The 23,214-nt window shown below is 41.2% G+C and overlaps 1 protein-coding gene across 3 annotated transcripts in view; it reads left to right on the top strand.

Moving 5' to 3' along the window:
• UVRAG (UV radiation resistance associated) overlaps positions 1–23,214 on the top strand; it is a 95,213-nt gene that overhangs the window by 48,477 nt on the left and 23,522 nt on the right. For all 3 annotated transcript variants that reach the window (XM_035560496.2, XM_035560497.2, XM_050708039.1), the window contains one exon: positions 15,669–15,747. In XM_035560496.2, the coding sequence (XP_035416389.1) occupies positions 15,669–15,747 (79 nt within the window). The remainder of the gene's footprint in view (positions 1–15,668; positions 15,748–23,214) is intronic.

Here is a 23,214-nt window from a genome sequence, read left to right as displayed (position 1 = left end):
TGTGTCTCTGTGGGCGGTTGCAAAGTCAGGCTTGCAGCACCAGTAACTTTGTTTTTCATTTGCAAGATTTGGAGAAATGAGCAAAAGAAATGGCTGGAGGAAAATTAACTTGTAGAAAATTGCTGTCTCTATTGCCTCAATTTCTTGATCTCTTAGGATGCATACAATCAAAGTATTTTAGTATTTTTAACGGCATTTCTTACAAGTCCCAGTCAAAATGGAAGGGTCTTTTCATACTGTGCATAACTGGGAGGTTTGGGATGCTTGGAAGTGTCTGATTTCTTTTTTGAAGCTCAGTGACCTTTGGCAGGACAGCTGAGGTAACTTGCCTCGAGAGTTAAGCTGTTGCTGAGCTTTAACTGTTCTGACGTGATAAAATATGGACTATAGTAATTGTTCTGCAAACGATTTTGGGGTAAGTTATCCAAGAAATCTTTGATACCATTTTAATAACTTAATAGAACGTTAACGTGTTTAGCTTCAGCTTTACTTCTCTAAGCATATGATCGTCCTCTTGCCTGTTCATCACTTTCAGATGGGTATCAAGCTAGAACGTTTATATCTGGAAAACGCATTTCTGAGGAGTAGAGCTGTCTGTGTGTGGGTGTATAAAGATTAAACCAATTTCCTGTTGTCCGAGACAAAGTGGAAGGTTTAGTCCTTTCGGCTGGAGCCTTCCAAACCTTCATGACTTAATACTTTATTTCACAACAGTTTCTGAAAAGGAGAAAGTTTAGCTAAGTATATTAATCCCTATTGGGCCATTTACCTGTGTTCTGCAAGATTTTTTCAGGATTAGCTCCTGCTTGAGGTCTTCTCTTCCCAGCTATTGGAGAGTCAATCCTGCCAGCTCTCAGAGGACTTGAGTTGCTATAGAAAACCTCAAATGTCTGAACTTGCAGTTTTCTTCCTAAACTAATAGCTCATGTTTCTCATGTGCTCCTAACTGAATAGAGCATAGCAATTAACGTGCATTATTAAATTTCTTTACTTCAGTAACCTGTCCTTAAACAGCTTTTCTAACTCCAATGTAAACTGTTGAGTAATTACAGTGAGGTTTTCTGTGTACTCAATCTTTATTACAACACATTGCATCGTAATTATTTACTAGATTAAGCATTTTATTTGGCTTCATACTTTTTTTTGGACTTCGGGGTTGCCCCGAATTCATATTAAGAGCTTTAAAAAATTGGGTACTGGGGGAAATAGCTGATGTTTTCATTCAAGAGAAATTTCATAAGTACGTGTTTGTTTTTAGTGTTATACTGTATTATGAGTGTATTACTTCACTCATCTTTCAACTTTCTGCAACAGCTTTTTAAAGTCCTACTACTAAGCTGGTCAAGCATTTTGAGAGCTTTCAGAATGTAAGTTACATTTGGGGAATATTTTATCCACCTCAGATCTGCTTGCCTGAATGAACAAGGCCACTTAAGTCACAAGATTCTCGCGGAAGCCTTCAGTTTTGTGTGCTGCCGTTACTGTTATGTTGGTACTAAAGAATGTACAGAAGTAGGAGGCTGTGGTGAAAACGTCTCTTCCATTTGGCCCCATTACTGATGGTGGAACCAGATAGGGAATACATGCCAGTGGTGTACAATATATGGTCTTGTAGATATTAGTATTAATTACCTATTTGATAGCTTTTCTCTCTGTATTCCATTAACTGATTTTGATACTACTAAAATGCTGTAAGTTTTCTCCCATAATATGACTTTCTGAACCAAGGTAAGGAAAGAGTACAACTTTCAGTAAACAGCTCGCATTTCTTCAATGGTCTCTTTCAAAACCTTCAGAGTACATCAAATATCTAAGAGGAACGAGTACCCTTCCCAAAAGTTCTGGATTCTGAAAGATTTCAAAGGAAATTATGGATGCGGAACTCCTAAATCTAAGCTAGTTAGCAGAGCAACGTGTTCCTACCTCCAGTGGCAAACATGCTTAATACCCTACTTCAATTCCTTGGTACTGTTCTTGCAGAATAGGAACATAGCACCTCATCTTGTTCTCATAAACCTGGTAAGAATGCTGAAATTAAACTATTTATGACATGCTCTGATGCAGTCTGTCAAGCCCTGCATTTAACGCTTCTGTTAGCCTGTTCCCAGATTTTTAAATAAAGCACAGTTTCCAATTAAAAAAAATAAGGGGTGATATGTCTGGAGCAAGACTTGTCTACGTTGGTGTTGCTGCCTTTGTCATAAGGCTTTTAGATAGTGTTCCCTCAGGTCTCTTCTAGCGATACGAGCTAAAATCTTACAAGGTAAATGTCTTCATTTTGCAAGCTGGGAGCTACCGAATCTTTTTAGACAGTATCGGTCTCCTTGTTCCTTTTAGAGTGAGTACAGAAGTAAAGTGAGTATAGAAGCATACATTTGTCATCTGCTTGGGAGTATTTTTAGCTTCCGCATTGACTCAAAGCTACTTGATTTCGTTATTTTATAATTGAAATTTCACATGACTCTTGTACGACCTGCCAGTTGAAGATTTAAGAATAGGATACTAATTTCATCAAATCACATTAGACAGCTTGGACGTACGTATGCTTCCCAAAGAAAAGCCATGCTCTTCAGAGTTCAAACACCCTTCTTTTAGCTTGTGTGTGTCTGGGCAAGTGAAATGCATTTTCAGAGCAATTATTTCTGTTGTATTTTTACATTTTCATTCATACTGAATCTTTGAAAAGATTTTCAAGGACTCTTCTCTGTTAGATGTGTGTACACAAACAGCTCTGCTGCTGCATTCAAAGGCTACCTCAGGAACTAAGCAGTTACGTGAAGCAGCTTAAGGAGGAGTGAAGTTGAGCATACTGCCAATTACCTGGGCTTTGGCTCAAGTAGATTAAAAAGCTCAAGTAGACAGCTTTGACGGTCAGTACTGTCTAGTGACTAAAATCAAGATTCAGAAGGACAGGCTAACGAGAACAGTTAAAGCTGTTTGTCCTGAAAAAAAATAGCTGCTTTAATTTCTGCGTAACTCTCTGTAAAATTATTGAGCAGCAATTGAAGTATTGTTTTGAAGCAAACCTGTGTAGATTATCAGCGTTTTTCATTTCTGATGAAGTAGCGCTGTAGCATAAGAGTGGGGATGGCATAATAAAAGTGGCAGGTTGTTTCATGGTTGTCCACTGATGTGCCTAGTTGGAATTATGTCTGTTCTGCACCTTTTTTAAATTATGCTAATTCTTGTCCCCCCGAACACTTTCTGTTGTCACTAAACATAGGGAACATCTGTCTATCATTGTGTTACTGGGTCCTTATAGAAATTAGGATTAAAGTTGTGTACCCTGTTTGCAGCTTGAAGTGATAGGTATGATCCTGAAGAAACTTTCTGGATATTTCTGTGATGATGGGTCGTGATCCCTAAGTAGTCTTTTTTTTTCTTTTTCTGGAGGTCAGTTTCATTATTGTAGTGAACTTCAAGTGTGCCAGAAGATTATAATTAGTTGTTATTTTTTATTGTGATGTTTAGGTGGGTATTGCAGAAGTAGCTGAGCCAGGATCATGGAGCACTGCTGGCACCTGACTTGATCAGAAACAACATCTGAATGCATCCAACCTCTTATATTATTACATATACTTTTAATTTTGCTGCAGTTCTGTGGCTGCCAAAGGCTTAAAGCCTGGTTTTCTTTCATTGCTGTAGCCCGTTTGGTAAGTGGCAAATGTCTGAATAATTAAAACCAGGTCATCTTTCACCAGGCTGAGGCAGTCTTGTAGCAACAGAAGACCGCAGCAGACAGGAAATGCAGGTGACCTTGTCAGATCTTCAGAATGCTTCTGGACTCCTCAAGGATGTAAAGTTATGAGTGAGTTTTTCCTAAGACAGTTTATTTATAGCTAAAGCTGACACATGCGAGTGCTTGGCCGAGGGACTGCAGCCCTGCGTACGGTGTGTGGTGAACGTTAACATATTTGCATGGCTTGTTGATTGAGCCTTGAATTCAAACCAGCAGGTTGGTTTAGCCTAGTTTGGGGTGCTCTTAATTGGTTGAAGAGGCCAAACTTGAGAGAAGTGGAAAAGTTGGAGTAGTCGGGCCAAGCGCACTTTTAATCTGCACATGTTGAAGCAGTTCATTCAGTGGGCTGGGGTTATGTTTAAGGCATACTCATTTGCACTAAAGAAGCAAGCTTCCAGTTTTCTGTGTGTGGTTCACGCAGAACTAAGTCAAACAGTCCCAGTTATTGCCAGCTCAAGTTCTGATGCAATAAGTTGCTCTGCTTGGACCTGAGTAAAGGAAAACTTACTTCCAAACCAGTTCTGCTACAAGATTGCTTCCAAATTCCCTATCTTGATGAACTGTGGTGCCTTTCGCTTCAGTGTGAAAAGCTGGATTTGCAACTTAGAGGAGAAAAGCTGAGCAGGCATGTGGATAATTTTTCGAATGTTTGGAAACCACTTGTTGAATGAGCTCAGTCTAAACGTGATCCTCGCTTCTGTGGTCTCACTCCTGTTTCTAAGAACGTGAAAGCTGAAAGTCAGGGGGTGGTTATTGCTTTGGGTCCAGTAGCAGATAAGCCATTTGCAACACAGCAATCTGAAAAGTCAGGATGCAAGTGAGTGAAGAATAACTTTTCACTGATGCTGACATCTTCCAACTCGACAGAGAAATCTTTAATCATCTTTGCTGCTTCAGCCGAGATAATAAAATGGCAGCTTTGGGAAGAAATCTTGGCAAACTTAAATCAGATGGAGGGAGACGGTTTGTTAAGAAACCTAATAGCTGTCAAAGCAGAGCTGATTCTTTGTGGTAGATTGAGTGCGTGTTAAGCATTCGACTATTGCTCAAAGAATGCTTTTTGCCATGAACTTATCTTGAACTGTATTTTTGCGTTCCGCATTCTTGGGGGTATTTAGCTAGAATGCAGGGTTATTTTATTCTTGATCACCAAAATAATGCTTTTTGCCTTCATTGGGTCAGCATATATTAAGGTGAGTAGATGAGAAATTAGCTCAAGTGCTCCTTAGTACACATAGATATTATTAACACTGGCTCTGGGAGCAACAGCTTTTGCATGCTTCTGGCCAGTCTGAGAAAGCAGAGTTTGTTTACTGCAGTAGATGAGACCACTGACCCCGGACATCTACAGCTGAGAAATGTTTTTGTGAAGACATACTAGTCTGAGCTTACTCCCATTGGAACTCTATCCTCCTGCTGAGATTATTTTTCAAAACATTACTTCATTTTTCAAGGAGCAGGGACTTGACCTGTTTAAAGTGTCCTCTCATTAAAAATGATCCTTCGGTGGCAGGGAGATTTAAAGTTCTGATAGCGGGGTTGTCTGCTCTGTCCTTACAGATAGTCCTCGCGGTGTGACATCCATCACGGAGTATGCAGCAAGCCTTGAATTCAAGCTGTAATATGTCAGGGATATGCACAATCGACAAAAAGCCATCAGCGTTGCTAGTTCCGTGGCTTGCTGGCTGTGCTTTTTAGGTGTGTGAAAGTCTTATTTGCTGAGCCAGTGGAATGATACCCTTATATTTTTATAAATCGGTGACTGTCTTATCAACAACTGCTTGACTTTCATAATCTGGGTCTTTGGTTTCTTTTCCTGTGTACAGCCTGTACATATTGAAGCTATTGTATGTTCTCCAAGAGCAAGGTCACGACAGTTACACTTCTTAATGGAAAGATGGCAGTGCTTCTGCTTTTGATTATCTTATTGTTGAGCTATTCAGATAGGCATTTTGAAAATACGCTTCATACAGTTAAACTGCCAATATGTTTTCCTTTCCCAGTAAACTAATTATCTTTGTATTGTGTAAAGTTTGAATGAGGATATGGTTTTTTCCCTTGGCAGTCTGTATTTTTGTCATCAAGTTTGTTTTACAAGTATTTGTTTTCTCTCATGTAGAGACTAAAAACCATAGAGTAATCAAATCTGAATTCACTTGTGATTCATATTCGTGTCGTAATCTCATCGCTAACAAAGCAAAGTGTGCACTTGTAATCTATTTTACTGCCATTTCGTTTATTTGACTTTCAGTTTTACTCACCAGGTGGGGATCTTACTTCTTCATTTGAAACTTCTCCAATCCTGCTGTTTGTTGGCAGACTAGTTAGCTGCTCCTTTTAGGCTGTTAGTGACCCCAAGGTGAGTTTGTGACCCCCACCATCAACTGGTAGCTTGATATGAAGAGGATCCACAGCACTCTGTGCTGTGTCTCTGGTTGAGGAGTCTGGTGGTGAAGGCAGGTTCGTACCGCGGTCTTTTAGTTGTGTTCCTTCCAACAAACACCAGCTGCTTGGGCACGTTACTTCAGACCTGTGCCAGTCTCTGCTCTGAAGCTGATAAATCCTTGGCATAGCTTATCTGAAAAGGAAACAGGTTTTGAAGCTGTGCAGCCAACGCTTCTTGTGCTGTGATCATCTGCTGGAGTGATGATGAGTTGGAAGTGCTGGGTATTTTGGTGGCTGTGGCTCGTTAGGAACCTGTTTTCCTAATATTTGATCTGAAATGTCCTGGTGAATAGAGGTTTCGAGTGAGATGTCTGCACAATGGTTGCCCTCTTCACTTAAAAGCTCTCAAGGTTTGCTTTATTCAGGTAGGGAAAGACCCTAGCACTCTTACACCACTCAAGCTTTCTCTTCTAGATAGGACATTCCTTTACAGTGAGCAAACAGGATGTGGTTAGGTTGGAGGGAAAACACTGCTCCTTCCTCCCTGCCTGCCCCTCACAGTCCCCCAGAAGAGGCTGAAGTTGAAACTTATACTTCAGTAAGTACTCATACCTTGTTCTTGTACGTGCCTCATACTTCAACCCTGTCATGCAAGAACTTGTGACTTTTTCAGGCCATTATCTTAGTTGGATTGGGCTATTTAGTTCTATCCTCATATAGGGTATCCTGTCCATGGGCTTAAGCTGGAAATTCATCATTTTCTGAACTGCCACGTTTTTTGGTAGTGTGTGTGAAGCGCAGTTGTTCCCTAGATCTGATGGATGACTCTCTGCTATCACCCCAGGGACTGTTACAGAAATTACATCAGTTCTTTATCTGTATAATAGTGAATAATTGGGTTTTAGCTGTGTTCTGCCAACTCTACTGCAGTCATCTCACTGCAGCCGTTCTGCTTACTGTCCTCAAAAATAAGAAGTGAAGGGAATGAAGCCACCTCAGGTTTGTGTTCTGTCCCAAATTCAGTGGATGCACTTGGGCAGGATGTAGTCAAAGTGCAGCAAATACGGTGATGTGAAAATACACTGACATTGGCTTCACCTAGTTGTTGAACCAAGTTTCTGGCCTTCAGTTAACTAATAGGTAAATACATGTTTCCTGTGCAATGTAATTAGTATTTTTTAGGTGTTAAAATGCATCTCCTATCTTAAACTACTTATTTTAAGTGTGTCATGTCTCCAACAACAGGCTCTTCTTAGTCTTTATTTTGAGGTAAGCTTTCTGTGAAGGCGTTTGTTCAGTTTCTTAAAACACGCTGCTATTACTTCACGTTGCAAAGCTACAAATATTATTGGTCCTCAAGCTTTTACGTTATTTTGAAATTAATGTTATTTAACGCAATTCCAGACTAGCTTGAGATTTCACCTAGATTTGCCAAATGGGATGTATTACGATATATAAACTGTGCCACGCTTCAGCCTATGGAAAACAGTTAGATGGGATGTGTAAAATCTTTATTTTACTGATTTCTTCCCCAAAGAGCTTTCTGAAGTAGAGATTAAATTTTGAGACTTTTAATATAATTTGGGATATGGCAGAATGACTGAACAGAAGAGAATAAAAGATCTAAAACACATGGTGTTTTACCAAAGTAGAAGCAGGTGAAAGCAGTTAAAAAAGAAGCAATTTCTTAAACTTTAAAAATAGTTTGTATTAAAGACAGGCGGTTCTGGACAATAAAAATTGGCCACCAATATATTGGTACATATGTGATTTTTTTTGGGGTACAGAGGAGTTCATAAATCACAGAACACAACTGAAAATGTATTTGGGCTTGAATTCATAAGAGATACTTGAGGTCTGAAATAAATATATGGAATAAGGATTTTTTCAGCTTTCCTAACAGTTAACATCTGACTGAAGCAAGAGTCCTGGGGTGATTTACTGCAAGTTCATCGACAACTGAGGCTGCGATGTAGAACAGCTAAAGATTAGCTCAGTAACACATACAAGGATATGAAGTTAAATGTGATCTTGATGGTTGATAAGTATTTGTCTGAGAGCAACTGAAAAAGGCAATTCTTAGTGGTTAGAATAACCAGGATAGTTTTTAAAAAAAAAACAAACAAAAACCTAATGCCTAAAATAAACAAATTTGGCTAACCAGAATTTTAGCTTTAAATAAAACTCTAGTTTTTCCAGAATCAATGTGTGACATAAGCAATCTTCGCCTTTTTTATAGATTTTTTTTTTTTATTTTAAAATACATCAGTGTTCATTAGCAGTTGGCTGGAGATGCTATAGTATCAAAGTTCCTGCCTGTGCTGTTTCAACAAAAACGATGCATTTAGTCCATACATCCAAAGGTGAGTAAGAGATGGCATGAGGTTAAAAAAACAAAAACAAACACCTAAAAACCTCTATTAAAAATAAATTAAAAAAAAATCCAAACAGTAGGCATCTCATCTTGAAATATAAATAGAAAAGGGAAGATCCTTGCAAGAAGTTTTTCTTTTAGCAACAGAAGATCATGGTTGTCCCCATCATACCTCAATTCATAGAAATAAGGATGAAGCGAATGCTGGAAAGTAATTTAGACAACCTTCCTACCCCAAGGAGGGATGAAGTTTATTTAGAAAGAAGCCTCAGGTGGTTTGAACGTACCTTGGAGACATTAGGTGAGGATTTTTCTGTACTTTTTGCTTTATGGTTAAAAAATGATGTGCTTTTCTCTGTGGTGAACAGGTAGTTTCAGCAGTACGGAGTGAAGGCTGGTGGTCTCGTGGGGCATTTTGCAGCTTTTGGACTGGATTACTGCAGGGATGGCGTAGAGATGGCTTCAGCCCCCTGGACAGGTGCAGCTGGCAAAGGTGTTCATTGAAACTCCCGTCTCCCCATCCTGAACCACAACACAAATGGTTTTAGACACAAAGACTACAATTTGAACTGAAAAATGAAATCTGTCTTGGTTTTACATGGATATTTCTGTTTAGCTGTTTCCATCTTAATGATTCAGCTGGAGTGGAAATGATGGCAACCTGCCACCCTTAGTTTTCCACACTGACTGGAAATGCACGTATTGAATTCCTTTTTAAATAGGAAGACCTCTAAATGAGAGGTGACAATTTAGAACCCCGTCTACGTTCTCTGTAACCTTAAAAAATGTGATTTACTGTAGTAAGGCTGTACTTTTCACTTCGGTTTCTAGGAGGTATAGCTGAATGTTTAAGATGTACCCTTCTTGACTACCACATTAGACAAAGTCTCGGTAGCATGAAGACCAACTCCAAACTAGTGGCTTCTGAAGAGTCCTGTTAATTGGTGTAGCTGGAGTTGGGTACTTAAAAGCTTAATACCCCTTATAATGGCATTTCTTTATGCAAATATTCAATATCTGCTTCTTTTAAAACTTATGAGGTGTTGCAGGATCTTTGAAGGATTCAAAATTATGTCTGTCCGTGATGGTGGGGTGCTGGTTTTGTAGTTTTGACTTGGAGAAAGAGTAGACTTTCAGCCCGTTTTTATTTAAAAGACTGCCTTGCGGTTACTTTTCCCCATCAGAGTTGCTGTGAACAAAGCACGTAACCTTGGCCTCACTTTTTCCTTTTCACAGCTCTTTTGGGAGGCCTTAATGAGGCTTAATACTCTAGAAACTTTCACGTGGAGTCTACAGTGTAAAATAATACCAATGTTGACACTTCGCTTAACCACTCTTGTAGCTGCGATTTCTTCCTTTCCCAGCCTTGTTCACGTGGGCAGTTTACAAGGAAAGTAGTGTCTTCCTTGTAGGCTTGCTCTAATCTGTTCTGATCCTTGAGTGCAAGCTTTGATTTGTCAGTCTCACTTCAGTTTCTTACAAGTAGATGTCTTTGGTCACATAGATCAGCAGAACTCTAAGCCTTGACCTCTTCTTTGGGTTTGCTTACCCACTGCCCATCAGCAAAGTCTCTCTATGTGTAAATAAACTGGAACTAATTTGTTCTGTACTTCAAAAACTCATCAATTCTTGTCCTTAGAACTGCTCAGCAGCTAGCAGAATCCAATGTTACACAGAAGACTTCAGTGCTAAGCATAATAACCAATTTGAATATTAGGAGCCTTTGATGGAGAGGAGAAGGAGAGCTCTTCATTGAAGAGCTGTTCGTAGCCAGCTCCCTTCTGACTTCCATGTCCGTCTTTCTAGGACCAGGTTTAAGTGGAAGTGTTCTTTATCCAGCAGCTCATGTCCGCTTAGGAAGTGTGACAGCAATTTATAGGGGATGGGTTGAAGTAAAGCAGTTGATACTGACTTGCTGGCATGAAGATTCCAGGTGGAGACGAGCTCCTAATTATCCTTGGGAATCCCCCAAGTGGGGGGGAGAGGGTAAGGTGGAAGCAGGTCAGTTGCCATCGCTGTCCCAAGCTCTGCTAAAACGAATTAGTCAGAACTGAAAATGCCTTGTAACTGCCTCTGTGAATTTATTTTTTTTGCTGGCTCCCAGGGTAAATGAGAACCAAAAGCTCTTCTTGAGAATCTGGGAAAACTTTGGGTCTTGGACACATCAGTGTTAGTATAAGCCTCGAGTGTGCTTTGTGGCTGTAAGCATAACGTTCTAGTTCACCGTGGAAGAAACTGTTCTGTCATTCTTGTACTTGTGATACCACAATAAAACTTTTGTCCAAAGCAACGTGCCATGGAAGGGGAGGTGAGCTATGTGTCTAAAAATGTAATGCATGTGTGTTTTGCAATTTATTATGGATTTGCCTCCGTTCCTGCAGCATGGTGCAGCTGGGTAGCGCTGCTCATCTGACTTGTATCCCAGTGAGTCCTGTAAAACAGAGCACATGACTCAAAGGAATTAATAAAAACATTACATTTGTCACTCCTTTAGCATTAAATAAGCAAAACGTGAAACTTCCAGAATAAATGTAAGCTTTTAAGATTGAGAATCCTTTTTGTTTTATATTAGATCTTAAAAGCGTGTATTGACCATCTGGCTAAATTCAGTCTTGTGTGCAGTTCGGATCGCTCTTACTTTTTCTCTACCTTCTGAATTCAGAGTGAGACTTTTTTTTTTTAATTTGACGATTGTGCTAAAGATTTTCAGTCCCGAAGCTGCCTGTCCACGCTCCTGCCAGCTTGTTCCTTTTATCACTTTATGCTTTTCCCCAGCACAGGGTCTTACTGCTGACATGTCCGGTGTCTGAAGTGGAGCAAGAATAGCCCTGAGTGCAGTTGAAACCGATACGGAGACAACTCCAAATTGGTCCCAAATTGGGCTAACCTGTTATAAGTTACTAAATGTTGTGCTTTTATTTCTTGCATCAAGTTAATGTTCTTGAACTACGATTCTCCTTATGAGCTACTGTTAAAGTTACTGTTCAGCTGACATCTGGCAGTAATGTGCTCTTTAGATACAGATACAGAATGTTTACTGTAAACTCAGGTTGTATCAGGGCTATGTTTCATGAAGTCTGCGCACTAGTGGAAGGTAATATTCCATAGTCATAAGATAAATGTTAACCTATTTTTACAAGAATTCACAAGAGTGAAGAGTGAACTGTGAAGAGCAGAAACTGTTTTGTTCATAACTTCTGCCTGTGCTTGCATGGTGGCTTTGCCAGGAAAGAATGAGAGGATCACAGAATAGCTGAAGCAGGAAGGGACCTCTGGGGATCTTGTTCCCAGCCTTTCTGCTCAGAGCAGTTTCCTTGGGACCAAGTGCAGTCAGTTTTGAATAAGCCCAAGGATGGAGACTATGGATGCCTGTCCTGGCAACCTCTTGCAGTGTTTCATCATCCTCACAGTAGGTTTTCTCTCAGATTCAGCTGGGGAGGCTCACACAGATTCTTTCAAGAAGCTATTTAAGTTGATACAAGTTTTTCTGGGCTCTTTGTTTCTCACCAAGAGTGATCAAGACTTGCACGAGGCATTCAAGGAAGGCAAAAGACACCACAGTCATCTTTGTGCCCCTTTGCTGGACTCTTTCCAGTATGCCCACGTCTTTCTGCTGTTGGGAGCCCAGGACCGGACCCCGCACTCCAGACATGGCCTCACCAGCACTGAGTAGAGGGGAGGGATCACCTCCCTGCTGATGCTCTTCCTGATACAGCCAAAGATGCTGGTGGATCTCTCTGCCACAAGGGCTCATTGCTGGCTGCTGTTCAACAGGGTGTCCACCAGGCTTTCCAGTTGGTCAGTTCCAGCCTGTACTGGTGCCTGGGCTTGTTCTGCAGAACTTGGCATTTCCCCTTCCTGAGCTCCACGGGATTGTCGTCCGCCCATTTCTCCATCTGTCAGTTACTCTTCCCAATTCTCTTATCAGCTGCAGACGTGCTGAGGGTGCTTCCTTGTCCCATCATCTGGGTCACTAATGAAGGTATTTAACAGGATTGACCCCTGTATCAGCCGCTGCGTTACTTGTCTAGTGACTGGCCTTCAACTGGACCCGTGCTGCTGGCCACAACCCTTTCAGCCTGGCAGCAGAGCCAGCTGTCAGTCTGTCTCACTGCTTCCTTATCTAGCCTGTACTTTATCGCTTTGCCTGGGATGAGGCCGTGTCAAAAACATCACTGAAGTAGAGGAAAAGCAACACCCGCTGCTCTCCCCTAACCCACTGAGTCAGGTTGGTTATTCACCCTTTGTGAATTTGTGGTGACTGCTCCCAGATTTCTTGTTCATAGCATGATTGGAAGTGGCGTAGGGGAACGGACTCCATCACCTTCCCAGGGCTCAGGGTGAGCTTCCTGGACTGTCCTTCTTGAAGATGGGAGCGACGTCTCCTTTCTTCTGAACCTCTTCCATCACCTTTCAGAAGATGATTGAGAAGGGCCTTAGGACAGGAGGAGGAAAAATGCATCTTCTGTGCCAGGGGGTGATCTCTGTCAACTTCAGAAACCCTTTTAAACTGACGACTTCCCCAACTGCTTGGTAACTGCTCTCAGACAGTCTGTTCTGGTGATTACACAACAGATATTTGTGGCTTGGTTTTTGTTCTTTCCAGTAAATACATCACACTTATTCTCATCTTAGGTATGTTCTGTTTTAAAGGAGCTTAATGATTTCCCTCCCACCCCACTCAAACGCAGCAGCAGGAATGGAACCCAGGAAGGTGGATGTTGAAGGGGAACAGGCAGGCAGATGCCATTCTGCATTTTATTGAGTGTTTTGTGATTATAAAGCTACTAAAAGAGTCAGTTTCAACTGTAATTTTTGAGCATGCATAACTAAAACCTCACACAGCATGCCAAAGGAAGAGATTTAGCTTGCAGTCATGCTTTTCTAAGAAGCAGGCAAAAACAATTTCACGTAGGGAGCCAAGAGTTAAAGTTGTATTCGATTATGCTCAGTGAAGCACTATGTAAAATGTCATGGTTCCTCTCCCTTAAGTTTATTGCTTGTGACCAGCCCTAATGGGCAAGCAAGATAACACACAAAGAAAGGAACATCAAAGTTGGTAATATTTTTCTGTATGTCATAAATGTGCATATGCAAAGACATCCACTGACGTTTTTCGAGACTTTCATGTAACTTACTATGTTATAAAAGCTGACATGAGGATGTATGTAGTTTAGATTCTTTCAAGATTAATTAATGGAAGTTAGAAATGTGAATATTAACAAAAAGGAGAAGAAAAAACACACGAAGACCAACCTGATAAACAGAAAGCTCAAAAAAAGCTCAAAAAGCTCAATCTTCACCATTTCAGCTGTCAGAGATGGTAGCGAGCACTGTGAAAGAGTTTTATCCTCTTTTCTCTACTGGATATGTTGAAGGGCTCCGTGTCTAATAATAGAATACGTGGTTCCCATTACTAGTGGCTTAATGAAATACTATCTTATACCGAAACAGGGCTTGTGTTCCTAATGGCACTTTTATTGTCAAGCTTGAGTGAGTTTTATGCCGTTAATTGTAAAGGTATCCTTTAAATCTAAATCTTCCTCCATTTGGGTAACTGTAATTGTAGAGATTGAAACGAATTCCTTTTGATTTGTATTTTACACTTAGGATAACGCGCGGTGGAATTGTTGTAGCATGTGGTCATTTCAAAAGGTTTTGTTTTCTTGCATGGGGAACCAGCTGGATTTATGGATCTATTAAGCAAGGTGAGCTAGATGTATGCTGTTCAAGGTGATTTTTATATTCCTCAACTTAAAGTGACCTAGTGAGTTTGAAAGTAGCATAAAACTTGAAGCTGACATCTTAATATTTGATCTGCTGCGATCGTGACCTGTTAACCTTTAGCTTTAATGGTGCTGTATAATTCTCCTTAAATGCTGCAAATGTACTCTACTGTGGGGCTGCAGTAAAGATTTTCTATTTGATTGATGTTAAAATACACTTTGCGTAATCACCCCTCTGGAGTGTGTGTTGTTTCTAGTAGATATCGATCTCCTGTGTTTGTTATCTTAAATTTGAGAGGGACTTTGCTTTCTGATGTAATGTGGGTTTAGTGCAGATAATATCCTCAGCATCTTGATTAGGGGCTGCAGAACGTAGGGTTCTTTAGGAAGACAAAAGTTGGTTTCATGGTGTAGCTCCCATAAACGTTAAGTTACAGATCCTACTGAATTACCGGCTTGACCACTGTTGACCTCAGCCTCTGGTGGTAAGGAAGAGTCAAAAGACAGTCCTCAGAAAGGCAGTTTACAAGTATTAAAAGTTTGAACTGCTTCACTTAAGCAAATATTCCGTGCACATAAAATTGTTTCCGTAGAGAATGTCAAAGAATGCTTTAGGGGCTACAGCGGTGGGTCTATAGTCTCCTGCAGCAGTTGAGACCAGAATAAGTTGTGGTTCTTCCCATAAACTGTTAGCTACACTTAGATACTAAGAGCCATGGTTTATTGTAATAGTACAGAATTAAACATTAGGAATCTATTTGCATGAGTTGTGAGAGCTATGAGGCTGTAATTGTATTGAGCCTCGGCTGCACGTGTGAAGCTTGTTGGAAAGGTTTTCACAACAGGATGGGGAAGAAGGTTGCTGGGGCAGATGTCCGAGGGAGCTGAAGGGTTTTACATGAGGTTTAAGTGGGACGGAGAGCACACGAAGATGAAAAATGGTTTGTACCATGTAATTGTTCTTTTGGTGTGTTGGTAAATGGGTCTGCAAGGGTCTGTAAAGAGATTTGTACTCTTTCAATCACAAAATAACAACTTAATCAAAAGAGAACGCCTTTCTTAAAAGGATTTCATTAGGAAGCAAGCTAACCAAATGCAAAAGGCTGAATACAAAGGAGTATGGTGGAATCTGATATTATGCTGCGTGCTTCTTAAAACACGCTTCATTTAGTGAGAGGAACGTTGCAGCACTGGCAGGGTCATAAAGCATCTTCTAAAAACCTGAAATACTTCAGAAAACGCAATTCATTAGCTGAATTTTGACATCAATTATTAAAAGGCTGACTGGAGTTGCAGAGGGCTCCTGATAACTTCCTCTGGAGGGGGTTCCTGGGCAAGGGAAGTACTTTAAATCTTTACCTTTCCAGTTGTGGAGTCTGTGTCTTTTTCAAGTTCATTTAAACATCTGAATAACTTCACCTTTAATGCTTTTTTTCCCCATCAGATTTCCTTTGTATCCAAAAGGAGGGGAGAAGCTTCAGTTTGAATATGGAGTGTATCTTCTCAACAAAAATATAGCACAGGTTGGTACACTAAGATTTTATTATTAATATCTACCATCTGCTTAGTGTCAGTGTGGCAAGAGTGTGCATCTGCTGTCTGGTGATGCTGTTTTCCGTGGAGAACAATGGTGAACTATTTGGAGGTGTTCTCCAAATCACAAGCTTCACTTGCCTTCTTGCTTCGTGCTAAGACTTTCTCCTGTGCTGCTTTAAGAAGGGCTTGCCAGCTAACAATTAAATTTTCCCTTTCAAATAGTAAATACTGTGAGCGTACATGCCCTGTTTGGAAAATTGTGAATGTTTTCTGTTATTTTCATTACACTCAATTCATCTCATTCTCATTACTGTGTCATTTAATTTTGCTTTATTATTAACTGCCCTTTTACCTCTATACTTTTGATAAGAAAAGTCTTGCCAATGTATGACTCTTAAATTTTTAAAAGTCCTCTAATCATCCTCATTCCTTGTTCTTATGTGTTTTAAAAATCATCCTTTGCTTTGGCAAATGAATGAGATTTTTTTTCTTAACTTTTACAAGTTTACAGACTTTTATTCAAGAAGCACTAATACCTGCTGCCCACACGTTTGGTATGGAATTCAGAAAATAGCCAAAAAGCTGGTCTCAGAGGGACCTGTAGAGGCTGTTCAGGCTGTTGCCCAACCCTAGGGCAGGGTCAGCTGCTCTGATTGGTTTGACAGTTTTATTCGTGAAAAATCAATTGCGGTTTTTTATACTTAATTTCTGGTTGTTTTTTTTTCCTTCCCAGTTCTCCTTTCCATCACTTCTTTCCTGTTCTAACCCTGAATTAGAGAAATGTTTTTGGGCTGTATCATTTGGTTTGTTTTTTAAGCTTGGGTTGCATTTACCATTTTCCAGACTTCTGGTATTTTGCCCGTGCTTAGTGTATTTTGGAAGATAACCTCCAATGGCTCTGAAATTACTTAAAGGCTAAAATGTCTTAAGATGAAGTTAATCAAGTCGTGCTAATCTTGGAAATTCACTTAACCAAGCTGTTAATATAACTTAGACTGTGACTCTTTGTTGCTGGCATTAATAATGGCAGCCAGCTGTTCACACTTGACTTTCGTGGGGAAGACTAGAGCAAAAGAAGGGATTAAATACTCCCTTTCCTCCAAACAATTTGATAGCTTTCTCTCTCCATTAGTACCAAATCAGTGCTGTCCTTAATCTATACTTGTGTAAATACATCAGTTCGTTCTGTCGCTTGTGACTTGTGATGCTGCTTGCTTTGCTTTTCAGCCTCTTCTGGCTTTTGCCCTTGTGATTCTGTGAGTTTGCTGTTCAGTTGTATCATGCAAGTACTGATTTATTTCTTAATTAAAATTACAAACTATTCATCGAGCCCAAGCCGGTAGTCTGTTTCCTGCAGTCTGGGTTAGTTGGCACTTGTACCTGTAGTGTCTCTTCTCTTTTTTAAAACAGAACTCTCACCGTGTCACTTCATCTGTTTTTTTTTTCTTTTTGACTCGTCTCCTCAGAGATGTTACCACTGACCGACAGAGATCAGTCATTCTGGTTTTGTTCTTTTCCTATTTCCAAAGGACTGTGAACTGTTGAACTCATGGTCACTCATTCCTGTTGCCTTCCAAGTCCTTGCAGTTGATTTCCAAAATCATTGGCATGTTTTTAAACTCATAAAAGTAAATGAAGACTTTATTTTAAAGTACGTATTTGTATTTTAAAAGTTTCCAAGCTTGCATGGGGTCACTGCTGCTGGTACAAGCTATAATGGCCAAACTATTTGAAGTGGTTTGTACAACACCAGTGGTTCACATGTTACGCGTTGAGAATGTATGCCGTTGAATATAAAAACATAATAAAAGTAAATCAGAATTTGTTGGGGGGGGATTCTACTACTTGTTTAATCAGGAAAGTGTTACTGAAGTCCACATAAATTGTTGTAGTCACCTTTGCTTTGACATTCTTCGTCAAACATTGCAGTTTTTATACTTCTGCCAAGAGGACGTTGTGAAAGCAGTGCGAAAAATCTGGCGTAGCAGATGGATACCGTGGAAATATATCACAAAAGTTCTGTGCTCAGGGGCTGACTTGATCTGGAACCTGAGATTGTTTGAATCCTTTGTGCTCCTTTGGAGGCTGGAATGTAATAGTTTTAGAATATCTTAAGGCTGCTTTGAGAAAAGCTTCCAGATAGGCTTAGTTCAAGTGAGCGTGAAAAGAATACGTGTAAAAAGATTGTTTGGATGGACAGTGAGAGCTGGTCTCTAGACCATCACAGCCTGTGAGGGAACCCTTTTAAGGCCCCAAAGCGTTGGCCTCAATTCAGGGAATGAGTTCTGCAAGCAAAGTTGCTCTGTCGTGATTTAGTCTGGATTGGATGCTTGACTCCCTCTGACTGCTGGGTGAGGATCGGAGGAAGATGAGAGCAACGCCGCCAGCTCTAGCAGAGTTAAGGGAAGAGCTCAGGTCTCCATTGCCTTACTTGAATGCATCATGAAAGTCTTGATCACCGAGGGTGAGAAGCAAAAAGCCCAGAAAAACTTGAATCAACTTAAATAGCTTCTTGAAAGGATTTGTGTAAGCTTCCCCAGTTTCACAGAAGTTTTCTTGTTTTTTTTTTGCTTTCACCTGGAGTTCTTGGGGCAAGGAGAAATGTGAGTGGGGAAGAAGTGCGACTGGGTTGATATTAACTAAAATTACTGAAATCAAAACTCTTCTAGAGATAAAGTGGTACTGTTTTGTAAAACAGCAGGATAATAACAATGAAAACCACATCTTGCACTCAGGAGAATTCAGCTGGAATTAGACGCAGCTCGGTGCTAGCTCGATAGAGCAGTTATTTGGAGAAACTTGCTTTGCTGTTACATTCCGAAGTCAAAACAATGTGTGTTAATTCCGAGAGTTCATAATAACTTCCATCTGTACGTGAGCACAAATTGTTTGAATCCCCATATTTTCTATTCATAATATTGAAGCCCTCATGATGTTCAGAGTAGCTTGTTATGTTGGATAATATTAGGTACGACCATAAATTTCCAGTCGCGCTTTCAGCTCTTTGACTGTAACAAACATACAAGCGTGATATTTTTAAAGGGAAATTAATGACTTGTGCAATAATATGGACAAAAAAAATCGCTGTCGTTCCAGGGCGTTGTCAGAGGTGAAGCAGAATACGGTTGCTAAAAATGGCAGTGAATTGGTTGGCTCTCGTAAGTGTTAGGTATTGGGAGATACTGACAGGTAGCTGGCCCCACAAACTCGTTAGCTGCTCAGTTATGGATGCGTGTGGAGTATCAGAGGAAGGTGAAAATTTAACAGGAAAATGGAATGAACTCTTGCATAGGTGTTCACACCATGAAAACCTCCCTTTCGAGTGGATAAATATCAAGTCGTCACCGAAGAGTTGAGTATTTCTGCTCAAGCTGAGCACAGCACACAGCATGGGTAAGGAAACATCTCCAGAACAGTGTTCTCATCTCTCCAAACGTGGTGTGTGTCTCACAGCTCATCTCGATCATGGACACGGTGGCCATGATAAGTTGAGCTGTCACAAGTCCTTGAGCAGCGTAGGTCTTGGTGCTCCAGGCCTTTTGCTCTCAGCTCCTTAAATTTTTTATAACCTTCAAGCGTGGGGTGTAAGTACAGCGTCTGAATCTCAAATCATGTGTCTGCAGAAAGAAAGAAGCTTTCCTGCTGCTTGCTGGCTTTTTTGCTGTCTCCCTCCTGCATTCCCAGAGTCTTAACAGCTCAGGCCTGCCTTTGATGTAGGTTCTTCATTGCATATGAAGAGATGACCTTACTAACCATGACTTCAGTGACCATCCCTCTTGAGGTGAGTCCTTAATGAGCACACACAATGTCCTTGCTGGAGGAAGCCTGACCCTAAGTTGTATACGAGTTGACGTTACATGGCTTCTTTCCTCCTGTATTGGTTATTTCTAACCCATACATATACAACATATAGCCATTGAAGAGAGTGTGAGTCTGCCATCTTGTTCATGAAACTACCAACTCCTTTAAGTATTCACAAGGTTGTCTCTTGCATGATATGTGCCAGTCACGCTATTCCTTATCCAGTTGCAAGATTGCTTGGAGAGGAAATAATTACTTTATAGCTATAGAGCTAGATTCTTCTGGTCCCAGCCAGAAGGGGTTTCACTGCAGCTATTTCATGTCAAGAGGTCAATGAATTCATTTGCAGCTCTGCATACGAAATGATTTGGTTTTCCAGTGAATCTCTAAAGGGGATAGAAGTTGATTATCTTCTAGATTTCTTATTTGGAGTCTCAGCCCAACTTCCATATAGAATCACAGATTGGTTTGGGTTGGAAGGGACATAAAAGATCATCCAGTTCCAACCCCCTGCCATAGGCCGGGACGCCGCCCACTAGATCATGTTGGCCAAGGCCCCATCCAGCCTGGCCTTGAACACCTCCAGGGATGGGGCATCCACAGCTCCTCTGGGCAACCTGTGCCAGTGCCTCGCTGCCCTTTGAGTGAAGAACTTCCTCCTAATCTCTAACCTAAATCTCCCTTCTTTTAGTTTAAGACCATTCCCCCTTGTTCTGTCTTTATCTGCCTGAGCAAAAAGTTGCTCTCCATCTTTTTATAAGCCCCCTTTAAATATTGAAAAGCTACAGTGAAGTCTCCATGGAGTCTTCTCCAGGCTGAACATCCCCAGTTCTCTCAGCCTGTCTTCATAGCAGAGGAGCTCCAGCCCTCTGATCAACTTCATGGCCTCCTCTGGACCCTCGCTAACACCCCACATCCTTCTCGTGCTGGGTTCCCCAGCCCATCTGGCTTTAGTGGACAAGACCTTGGAACGACGGTGTTCTGTCCTTGCATCAGCTACTGGCTGTTGAAAGGAGGCTGACAAAACAAACAGTTTTTGGACTCTTTTACAACTCTTTGTTTCCCTAGGGCTAGGTGGAGGAGCGAATGTGTCTAGCCTTACCAGGTTCATCACTGGGGTTTGTCAGAGAGACTCTGCAGTTGGTGGCAGTCGGAACAAACCTTCCCAGCCATCACCTCCAGGTCTTGTGGAGTCGTCTTGGTTTGTACTGCGTGAGTGTTTTTCTGATCATGTTGGATACGTGTTCAGGATCGTCTCACAAGTCAAGGCTTCTCTTCAGATCCAGCCTTGATTTGTTTTGTCTGACAAGGGATGAGTGATGTTAGTCTGATATTCCTATCCACATTGGCATGGTTTGTTCAACCCTGGCCAGCAAATAGTTCTGCTTTCATCTGACAGTCATTAGCAAGAGATGAACTTTGCTATTTGACAGGAAAAAATCACTCGAACAATCTTCTGTCAGTTCTCCCAAGGAAGCTTGTTTATTTTCACATCGCTGCGCTAGAGATCCACGCAAGGAACTCTTGTCTAGCCCTCCTTTTTCATGTCCAGAGTCGCAGCGTCCACATGGTGGCAGGCAACATTTACACGCTTTATAGAGATGTTGCTCAGCTATTGCTGCTCTCCTGGGAACGCTGCTCGTTGTTCTTGTAGCTTGTCTAATGCACGAGGTAAGTAACCTTCCCAGAAGCATGGAAGAAAAGCAAAATTCTTAATGTTTGTGGTAAAACTGGTATCTTTCTATTAGCTGCATGAAATAAGTCAAATGCTTATGTGCTAGGGCAATATGTAAGAAACTGCTCTGAAAATGAGCTCTTAAACATGAAATGAGGCAAGATGTCCAGCTCCTGGCTCTGTTAGGCTATCTACCATGTGAGAAAATCAACTTTATAATAGAACCTATTAAACTTTTCCATGGGAAGTTGAACGGCAGAAATGTTAGGAGTAGAAATTTGTTTTGGCAATAAACACTACCGAGCAGAAGTGTCTTAAAGAGTTCTGTGGGTATCGGTGTAGATGCAGTGGTTATGACCCTTAGAGCGTAGGATACTGTGACTTGCACACTACATCTTTTATGAGGCCCCTAAACTAGGATCATAAAACGTACAGTTCAGAAAGAATGCACTCTCTGAATTTGTGGCCAATTTAACTGCACAGGGAAAAGTGTTGTTGAAAGAGCACAGGTTGAAGCCAGAGCCGAGTCCTCATCTCGCGAAGTGCCAAGCATTCATTTTAATGTTAAGAGGAAGGGACTGCACCTGAAAAACCACAAAGTACCTTCTCCAGCTGCACAGAGCCAAAAGCTTTTAGGAGAGGTTTCATTCCTGAAAGTCTCCGAGGGCAGCAGCGGGCTGATACCTAGCCAGATCATTTAGAATTGGGGAATTTACATATGTTTTTTTTTTTTGCAAGCTTGTTGGAAGGCTTCCTTTTTTTCCTTTCCTATCTCCCATGCCAAGATAAAATAGGTTGAAATGAGGCTGGATTAGCTGTAACAGCAGTCACCCTTTCATTCAGATGAAAGCCTGCCTATCCTTGCCTGGAGGCAATCTGCAGTGATCAGCGAAGGCTCGCCGAGGAGCAGACCTTGGCTCCCAGCTCGTACTGACCACAGCACCTGCAGCTGGAGCCTGGGCAACGTGGTTGGGTAGGAGGATATTGCTGGCACCACCTGCTGTGCCTGGAGCCACTTCTCCAAAATAATTTTGGGGACACATGCCGGCAGGCATGCTCTGGGTGTTAGATCACTTGTGTTCTGCGTAGCTGTCATAGTCTCTGCACGTTAGCTCTTTGGCCTGCTAAGTAAGGATCAAAAAAATGAGTAAGTGATTAAAATAGAACCAAGATTCAGTAATCAAAAGGCAAATGGGCTCCTGATAGAGTTAAGCTGACATGCACACATACGATTGCCAACTTAAACTGCTTTGTAGTTCATGTAAGCGTTGCTTTTTGAAATTGAAAGAGATAGGAGAGCGGGAAGTCTGTTATCAAGCCATGGCACAACATATTAGTGTAGGAAAAAGATGTGGTATATAATATTTCCTAACGAGTAGGGTGTGTGCTCTGGAGACAAAGCTTGACTTTCAGATATAAAGCATTAGCACCTGTGGAATTCAGACCTCGTTTGTGCTCCTGTCCCTTTCTTCGGGAGTCCTTCGGGAGCCTTCTCACTTTCTGCTGTGCTGCCATCTCTCCGTGGAAGGAAAACGTGCTAGGACACATACAGCCACTGGCTTGTCCTTTCCTGAAACCTAGCTTGCTTAATGAGTAAGAATTACTTTCACCTGTCACAAGCAAGCAAGTGACAAGTTGTGACTTCTTTTTCGCTGAGCTTCTGTTGTTGTTTTCATTTCTCCATCCACCCGTGCCCTTTGTTCTTCTGTTGTTCTGTGCTCTGTGGGGCAGGGTCTGCCTCATACTTCTGGATGGGATTTGGCACATCAGGGCACAAATCCTGTTTTGAAAGCTGCGGCTATGACAGCTGCTTAATCACCCATAAATGCCTTTCAGGCTTGTTATGTACCATGGTTGAAACTTCAAGCAAGTCATTTTCTGACAAAAGGAATAAAAGTGTCTGATATGTGTTGGCTCGTTGAGTTTTTGATCAGTCCAGAACGCTTAGAAATACAGAGCTTGAAAGTATTTATTTTTC

The sequence above is a fragment of the Cygnus atratus genome, chromosome 1, assembly GCF_013377495.2.
Source record: "Cygnus atratus isolate AKBS03 ecotype Queensland, Australia chromosome 1, CAtr_DNAZoo_HiC_assembly, whole genome shotgun sequence".
Taxonomy (NCBI): domain Eukaryota; kingdom Metazoa; phylum Chordata; class Aves; order Anseriformes; family Anatidae; genus Cygnus; species Cygnus atratus.
This window is presented reverse-complemented; position numbering and strand designations above follow the sequence as displayed.